Genomic DNA, 9683 nt, shown 5'->3' with positions numbered 1-9683 from the left:
CTACTCTTGACCTTTGAGATAAACATAATAAGTATTTTTCTTGTGATTTCAAAAAGTTCCCTTTCAAAGTTCCACTGTTGAAGTCTTGGGGAAAATTGAGGTTGATAGATATTCAGGAAGGGAATTTAAATTCTGTGTGTTTATTATTAAATAGCGTACCAAATTGATAGTCCTCCTTCACAACTATGTTCTCAGGAAGGAGTTTCAAAGATTGGTGGCATATGAGGCTCCCGTGAGCCACAGGTGGGTAGATTATTTTATGTTTAAATTTGCTTGGGTTTGCATTCATTTACCAAGGTGGTTTACAGGGATGATGGCAACACTCACAGCAGAGACAACTGGCACAGTGGCAAAGAAATGGCAGTGACTCTTAGAAGCTGGCACTGATGCAAACAATCATAAATCCTCATGGCTATGGCCTTTGTGTATCACCCAGAACGGTGATGAGTTTCTCTAATAAAAAGAGAAGTGTATGTGGAATAGAAAATATGACTTTCATTTCTTACTTAATTAAAACTATCCATTTTCACTGAAAACGGAATAAAACATAAAGAATCTGTAGGAACAAACAATTCCTTCAGTTAGTAGCCTTTCACACATAGCCTGCAGGCTCTGTCACAAGTAGATACCTCTCAGGAAATGAAGCACATGGCAGGTGAGAAATGCCTGCAAATCACCCAGCAAAAGTTTTACTCTATCTGATTTGTTTCTCATTTTTAGTGTTTTATAGTTCTTCTGCTTCTGTTTCTCAGACAGGATTTTTTTGTATGTACACTAATTGTCCAGAGGAATTTTTCACACATGTATGTACAGTATTTCAATTACATGGACCTCCTTTGCTTATTCTCACTTTCTTTATCTTCATAAAACCCTATTATTCAACCTTTTCCAGTAAGTTTCTTTCTTTCTTTTTATTTTACCTTCAGTCACTGGTGCAATGTATTTCAGTTGGTTTTATTTTGTCTTGCTTACAGTTACTGTTGAATCATGGATGCTCATGTTTAGATAGCTTCCTTCAGAGGCACAAGAGCCTCTTTACCTTGAACCCCCTTCCTCTCTGAGCTAGAATGAGCATCACTGAGCACTTGATCTTTCAGAGAGCTAGGTATAGCCAGAGAAGGAAGCACTTCAGAGAGTGGATAGCTCTTAGTCCATGACACTATGACTCTTGTCTTGGATCAAAATTAAATACACATTTCCCCCTTCTTGAAACAGGTCTCTTTCCTTCTCAACAGTATCAGCATTTCTCTCCTGTACTACTCAGATGATAGATTTTTTTCTTCTGTATTTTCATCTCAGGATTTTGTCAACAATACTAGCTTGGTAAGGCAAGGAGTCTTGCAGCAGATGCCACAGTTTATTCCTGAGTTCACAAAACATCTGGTAGTGCTACCAAGACAGAGAACATGTTTGAAAAGGAGAATTTAAGGACTCGTTGCATAGCTCTTGAGTTGTTGTGATCCTTTTCTAGGACTATCCTAGACATGTACTAATTATTACCGATGAGGGAAACCATGGAGCCTATGTTTCTTTGGGTCTGCTTACTTCACTTAATATGTTTTTTTCCCCCTAAGTCTTTCCATTTCCTTGTGAATGGGTGATGTCATTCTTTCTGATAGAAGCATAAAATTCCATTGTGTATATATACCACATTTTCTTGATCCATTCGTCCACTGAGGAGGACCTTTCTGTCTTGTATACGTTTATCTGATTTGGGGAAGGAAAAGGGGATAACAGAAATGGTGAGACAAAGGATGAACCAAAGCAACAGTGATACTATTAAGACATTACCTCTAGCTTTACAACCTAGGGGAGGGGGGGAGTCAGGAGGAGGAAAATGGGAAAAATGAGGGAGGGTGTAAAACTGTTTGAAAGAAATGTACTCAGTACCTTACTTATGTAACTGTAACCCCTCTGTACCTCACCTCTACAAGGAAAAAACAAGAACTCAGGCAAATAGGATGTAAGGATGGTAGTGCCTTACAGAGCTTCCATTGCATTTCCTAACTCGTTTAGAGTGATTTGTATCTCAATGGGAGCTATAATTTTGGGAAACTGAATGCTTCAAGATTTATTGTCTTTAATATATGATCATAAAGGCTGAAGACTCATTTGGCAATTTAAAGTTAACCACCTGCTAAGAGCCTAAAAATTACACAAGATCAAGGACTGCCCTATAAAATTAGAATTATGGTATGTTTCAAGAATCAAAATTAGTGTTTTTCCCTATTAGCTTAAAAGCATTCATTGTTTTCTGATCTTAAAAAAAAACAGTATTAACATCAGAAAACACTGTGTTTTGAGGTATGGGAGTTCTCTTTAGGATTGTGCAGTGTCTTTTTTTTTTTTAAGGTTCATGTACTTAGAAGCTGGCAACTCCACGTTAAAAATTATTAATTTAATATTGCCCCAAGAAGTCAACCCTACTCATGTCCAGCCTCTAACAAAAAAGGTCAAGTTGTGTCAGGCTATGACTGAGTCTCTGTTCATGGTGTGAATGATTCACATATAAACCTACACATGTAAACATGTGTACAGGTTTACAGGAATGATGGTATTGTCCCAGCATCAGAGTGGAACCTGCTTCTGATTGATGAATGGGTTTGTGTAGAGATGTATGCTCCTTTCATCCAAGAATCCCACAGACCCTCCACCACTGTTCCTGTAAAGCATCTGGTAAGGACTCAAGGACTGTGTCCTTGGAACAAGACAAAACTTTCCCATGCATGTGTCATTCTGTGTTTTGATGAGTATATTATAGACTGTAGCATTTCTTGCCTTCCTTCCTTCCTTCCTTCCTTCCTTCCTTCCTTCCTTCCTTCCTTCCTTCCTTTCTTTTTTTTTGTCATGGGGCTTGAACTCTGGGTCTGGGCACCATCTCTGAGACCTTTAGCTCAAGGCTAGTGCTCCACTATTTTGAGCTATGGCACCACTTCTGGTTTTTCTGGTGGTTAGATGAGAGATAAGCATCTTACAGACTTTCCTGCCTGTGCTAGCTTTGAATCTTTTAAATCTCTGTTAATCTATCCATACTAGTTTTAAGTTCTTTCACTGGTAAATTAGAAAATTACTAGTTAATTAAGAGTGATAATAACTAGAATTGGAACTTTTTTTCCTTCTGTCGTAAATTCTTCAGGGAAGCAGGTATTATGCACTTTCCTTCTACTTGAAGAAATTCTTTTTCCTGAAATTTTTGGCTAGATGTAGTGGTTTATACCCGTGGCCTCAGCTACTCAGGAGTTACAAATTTGGAAGAGCATCATCTCAACCAACAAGATGGTGTTGGGGTTCAAGCCACATGGTAGGCATAGGTAGAAGGATTGTGGTCTAAGGCTCACTGGCCAAAAGTGTGAAAAAACTATCTGTGAAATAACCTAAAGCCAAAAAGGCTGGAGGCCTGGCTCAAGGGATAGAGCATTTGCCTAGGAACTCAAGAGCCCTGACTTCAAAAACTAAAAGCCATACCACTAAAGAAATATTGTCTAATTGTATTTATTAAAATCTTCTATAATTTGAAAGTTATTGATTCTGCTAGTAAATAATTTTATGATTTTAAAATATTACAGAAATTAGCATTCTATTATAACTAGACACACTCTGAATTTTTGGCAGTCTTGAGCAACTCATGATGAACTTTGAATGCAGGAAACTCACTCGAGGAAAACATAGTCTTTTCTGATGAGATATTTTATTTTCACAGACTGGAAACAGCCATACCTTCAATTATCAGGTTGTTTGATTTAACTGGTTTATTACTATGCATCATTCAGATTTCAGTTCTCAAAATCTACTTTCCGGGCTGGGAATATGGCCTAGTGGCAAGAGTGCTTGCCTTGTATACATGAAGCCCTAGGTTCGGTTCCCCAGCACCACATATATAGAAAATGGCCAGAAGTGGCGCTGTGGCTCAAGTGGCAGAGTGCTAGCCTTGAGCAAAAAGAAACCAGGGACAGTGCTCAGGCCCTGAGTCCAAGGCCCAGGACTGGCAAAAAAATAAAAATAAAAAAAGTCTACTTTTGGGCTGGGGATATGGCCTAGTGGCAAGAGAGCTTGCCTCGTATACATGAGGCCCTGGGTTCGATTCCCCAGCACCACATATACAGAAAACGGCCAGAAGTGGCGCTGTGGCTCAAGTGGCAGAGTGCTAGCCTTGAGCAAAAGGAAGCCAGGGACAGTGCTCAGGCCCTGAGTCCAAGCCCCAGGACTGGCCAAAAAAAAAAAAAAAAAAAAAAAGTCTACTTTCCACTATTTCTCTCTTCATTTGTAATGTATATTCCTATAGGACAGATAAAAAATTACCTAGTCCTTTCTGTATCGGTGATAAAAGGATACCAAGATACGGCATTATCAATTTAGACTTTTTCGTTTTCTTGTGTTGTGAAATTGCAGCTTCTTGTGTTGCTCAGGCTGGCCTCATACTCATAGACTCAAACCATTCTCCTATCTCATCCTTCCTGAGTAGCTGAGATTACAAGTTTGTGCAACCATGTTCAACTAATATATGACAATGTTGGGTGGGTCTAGTATCAAATGGCAGCTTCTATGAAGTAGGCTCATTTGTAGCTGACCTGAGCAATTTGCTCAATCCCCTTCAATGCACTGACCCATGGTCAAAGCATGAAATGAATCCATCAGTAGTGTTGTCTTTGTAATCATGGGTTCAAGGCCTTGGGAGACAGATCATTCCAGTTCATCAGCATTGTTAATTGATAATGGTGAAAGTGATCATTTCCACCTGGATTGAGTATGACCCAGGGAAGTCTGGGCTACAAAGCAAGAATGTGCGTAAGCAACCAGTAAACCCTGAAACAACCTCAGCCAAGCTTCTACTTTGGGTTTCCCACTTCTGAGCTATTTTGTGCATGTATCGGTTTGTTCCTGATCTGAGAACGAAAACGTGCAGCTGGCTGTCCCTCCTACAGAGTGTGCCAGAGTAGCTCCCATGGGACTTGGGAGGATTCCTTGCTTTAGATGTAGCAGAGAATGCATAATGTGTTGAATGCTGTATCCAGGGACTTTTCCTGAAAAGATCTGCAGATTCGTAAGCTTTGCCATTTCAGTTCCTGTGAGTCATCTTTCAAGATCATTTAACCCCCACTTTATGTGCAGCCCCCAAAAACTATGTTTGGTAGTGGGACATTAAAATAAGCCACCAGTCATCAGTGGTCACATCTTTCTGTACTCATCTGGAAGGTTTTTAGTGGTGGTTTTGAAGTTATTACTTGCCACAGTAAGTAGCTAGTGCCATTGGATGCTGGTGGAATTCTGACCTCCCACCTTGCCTCTTGTGTGAGAGCGAATGGGCATGTCAGATATGGGCGCTTTGCCTATTCATCTAGTAGGAGAATGGGTTTTTACTAATCTTTCACAGATATTTTCAAGATTGCACTGTTACTATTGTAGGTGAATTGTTGTTTTCTATTTATCTATTCAACTGTACTGAGATTTAAAATCAGGGCCTCCCATTTTCGAGACCTCACACTTGCTTTACTACTTGAGCTAGGCCCCCAGTGAGGGTGTACTATTTTTTTTTGTTGTTGTTGGTTGTGGGATTTGAACTCAGTGCACTGGGAACTGTCCCTGAGCAATTTTCCTCAAGGTTAGCATTTTACCACTTTGAGCCACAGTTCTACTTGTAGTTTTTGAGTGATTAATTGGATATCAGAGTCTCAGGGGGACTTTTCTGCCAGGGCTGGCTTCAAACCATGATCCTCAGATCTCAACCTCCTGAATAGCCAGGATCACAGGCATGATCCAACATTTGTGTGTGTGTGTGTGTGTGTGTGTTGTTGTTGTTGTTATTATTGTTGTTGTTTAAGTAATACTAATGAACAAAACCAAAAAAATATTTATCAGTTGCCACCTACCATCATTCATCTACATAAACTTTTAATTTTATCAATCAAAATGGGTAATATAGTGGGAGTTCTGTGATTCAGTTATTGTCAAGAGGATGTGAATTAAAGGAACAAATGACTCAGGAGAAGGTCTGCTCTCTAAGCAGGGATGCTGAGATTTTTCTGGCATATGCTGTCATGGTTACCACCTATGAAACATGTTGCTTTGTGCTCTGTTTGTCTCAGTGCATGTTGTTTTTAATCCTCCTGGTGAAGGCATGCTTGTGAAGAAGCTAATTCATATATATATATCCATATATATATATATATATTTCCTCTATTGCCACACTGCCAACCCTGCCCAAGAGCCTCACAAAGTAGAAAGTATTAGCAACTGATTTCAAGCAGTAGTGTTAGGTAACTAGAATAGACTATATTGAAATTTAAAAAAATATATCAGGTGCCTCTAAACAAAACTGTTCAGGAGGCTGAGATCCAGAGGATCATAGTTTGAAGCCAGGCAGGACAGGAATTGTTCCTCCAGATAATTGGGACACATGCATGTGGCTGAGATTATGAAATTTTAGGACCAGGAATAGAGCGTAGTATAGAACCAGGCCCTTGGTTCCATCCCCAGCACAGTGAAAAAAAACAAAATTGTCATTTTCTTTCCTAGAAAATAGAAAGTATACCAAAACCATGCCCTCATGAATACAGATTCTTATTAAATAAAGGAAGACAATTAAGTTCATTTAGTCCAATAAGGTATCAAAGACTGTTTTTTTTACATTCAGTTAGTTGGTTTAAGAAGGAATATAGGGGTATAGGAAATGAACTGTTATTTCTTTTTAAGTTGGTAAAGTCACATCCAGTGCCTTTAACCATTCTCATGATTCATTTCTTTTTTTTTTGGCCAGTCCTGGGCCTTGGACTCAGTGCCTGAGCACTGTCCCTGGCTTCTTTTTTGCTCAAGGCTAGCACTCTGCCACTTGAGCCACAGCGCCACTTCTGGCCGTTTTCTACATATGTGGTGCTGGGGAACAGAACCCAGGGCTTCATGTATACGAGGCAAGCGCTCTTGCCACTAGGCCATATCCCCAGCCCCATGATTCATTTCTTATACCTCCAGGAAACCCACTCAAAGATGATTTATCTTGTCTAAATTGACACAGCATCTTTCCCAAGGGGCTTTTCATTTTCATCATTGTGAGAACCTTCAGCCTCTTAGTCTAGGAGGGAAACCATTTCAAAACAGGCTCTTCATGTGTTTATAAATCCATTTTTATGTGGAGTCTTCCCTGCACTTCTTTTTTAGATCCACTAGAGATTTCACTTTTGTCCTTACATGTCTCATTCTGTGGCATTTCCATCACTTTTTCTATAGTTCACTTTTTTTTTTGCTTCCCTTGACACCTTCTTTAAAATGTTCCTGTCTCTTTTTGCTCCCTAAACTTAAATATAACTATGGATGTGTGTGTATACATATGCATATAAGTGGTGATCAACCCTTTATTTCTGAGAAGTAGGAACCAAAATAGCATTTCAGCCTTTCCAACTCAAGTTACATAATAAAAAAGTGTTCCAAATCTTTTTCTCAGTGTCTTTGCACTTGAGGATTTTTTTTTTTTTTACTTTCTTTTCCCCTCTACTTGACTACTCTACTGGCTGCATTTCCAATGGCCAGGGATGGCAAAACGGAAGTCAGCATCATTGGTCTGACAATTGGGCAGAATACTTATTTAGCCTCACAGTGGTTTTCAAGCATGTCTTTGGGAGACATTGCCCATATTTCATTCATCGTTCTTTGTTGCCTTACAGTTCCTTCTTTCTTTCTTTGAGAGGCTCCATCTGCTCATGGGAAAACACACCTGACACTTGTAGGGGCTTGAACTTCTGTATTGCCATATTGAGTTTGCCAGGAAAATCTTTCTTTTGTGGTGGAGAGGACAAGAGCAAAGGTTTGGATTAGTGTTTAAGTGCTGCAGAAAAACTTTACGGGCACAGACACATCCACTTGGACAAAGTATTCTGGAAGTGGGGAGGAGACCGGAAATGGAGGTGTCTTCCTCCTGGGAGTAGGAAATTGGCTCATGGCGATCCAAGGTGCGCAGGAGCATTCAGTCTTCACCAGAGAGATCAGAGAAAAGTTCAAAGCCTTCCTTGCCTGTAAGTACCTACTTGTGGTTAACAAGGAGAAGTTCCTAGCTGGTTAAAGTTGTTTCATAAATATATCTCTCATTTGTCTAAGAAATGATCCAAGAAAGGGGAGCAAAAGCAGACTATTTTTACAAGGTGATGTAAATTCCCATTTATTTCTCTTTAACCTAGGGTAAATAAGATATTAGGAAGGTTTAAATGACTGTTGCATTTCCAGGGAAGGCAGAGTATGGCAGGCTGCAAGTGAAGGACAACCAGGCAATATGGCATCTATGAAGGTTGCTCCCCCCACTTGCATGCATGCCATACCTCCTACTGAAAACAGCTGGTCCCGCTGTTTGGATTTCTTGTAATCCTAGCCTCAGACAGACCTGTTTTGGGACAAACTGACCTCACATCCAGATCTTAATTGTCCAGATCCTGGCAGGCTTTGTAGCCTCTTGACTGCTTGTTGCAATAGCTTTTAGCGAACAAGGATATCTTTCCCGTTTAGCATCCATGAGCTTGCTTTTATCTACTCAGAAAGACCCAGTGAGGCCCCAGCCTGAGGGTCCTGAACAGCCTGAGCCCTGAGGCTATTCTTCCAAGACAGATTTATAATGAGGAGTTCACAAGCAGGTGAAACTGACAGGAAAAGAATCAAGAGAAAACCTCACATTTTTGATGTTGGAAAATACCTGTTATAGACCCTTTCACTTGAGGGTCTGTAATTGTTGGGCAGGGAACAGCTTTGCTCTGGAAAATAATATTTTGTCTCTATGGACTAATCTAAAAGGGATCAATAGATGTCTGGGCATGGAAGGAATATATTCATAAGCCATTTTGCTTGGCTGTGACTTACCCCAACTCTCTGGTGAAGCAGAAAGGTAAAAGTCATCACACCCTGAGGTATTGCCAGTTTTCCTCTATTATTATAAGCCCTCAAGATGTACTGCAGTGTCTCTCAACTGCATATGCATCTCGTGACTCAATGAAACCATTTTATATAGGCACATCCTCAGGACAGCTGAAGAGAAGACACAATGAGGCAGCAAGAGGAGCAGGAGAGGGGAACCAGGATACAGATGAAAGGAGACTTAAAGATGAAAGAGAAGGAGATGGCTGAGGCTGCTCCATATGCCAGGGCCCTGCCCATACCCATGCCCACCATAAGGAAGCCCTGTTTTCTGAAGCATAAGAACATTTCCACTTAGCTCCTGCTCATGCTGGGTACCACCCCATTCAACATGCCACCTGCTGCCTTTGTGTCAGGGAGGTGAGCCATGACCTAGGGGTCAAGGTGGGTACCACGCCCAAAGAGAGCCTCTGAAAAGCATGTACAAAGTAGAGCTGAAGAAGAGTAGCCATGGTCAGACTGGATGGTGCTAATACTCAAGAGCCCCAGGGCGGCAGCTCTCGCTTAGTATGGAGGGGAAGACATGGTGTGTGTGTGTGGTGTGTGTGTGTGGGGGGGTGGATTGAGGCATGCACTTTGACTTTGTAGGCCTAGCCAGTGGAAAACAGAAAGTGCTCAGGAGGGAGAAGGCACTGGGATGGCTGAAGAGAGCTGGGCAAAGGAGGGAGCAAGCCCAGGAGGAGGCAGAGAGAGCCATCCTGGAGATGAAGTGGAAAGACAGGGCTGAGAAGGAGACATGCCCGCATCATGAGAAATTGCTGCTTGCAGCAATGGATCCCTTCCCTTTTCTTTAA

General features: G+C 40.9%; 1 protein-coding gene across 1 annotated transcript; it reads left to right on the top strand.

The window, feature by feature from the left end:
* The first annotated feature begins 9016 nt into the window (after positions 1–9016).
* Zbed2 (zinc finger BED-type containing 2) lies at positions 9017–9683 on the top strand. Its single transcript, XM_048346044.1, is given in 3 exon segments — positions 9017–9134; positions 9137–9289; positions 9292–9683. Coding segments are annotated over 3 exon segments (663 nt in total).

This window comes from Perognathus longimembris, chromosome 5, assembly GCF_023159225.1.
Source record: "Perognathus longimembris pacificus isolate PPM17 chromosome 5, ASM2315922v1, whole genome shotgun sequence".
Lineage (NCBI taxonomy): Eukaryota > Metazoa > Chordata > Mammalia > Rodentia > Heteromyidae > Perognathus > Perognathus longimembris.
The sequence above is the reverse complement of the archived record's forward strand: the minus strand, read 5'-3'. Positions and strand labels throughout refer to the sequence as shown.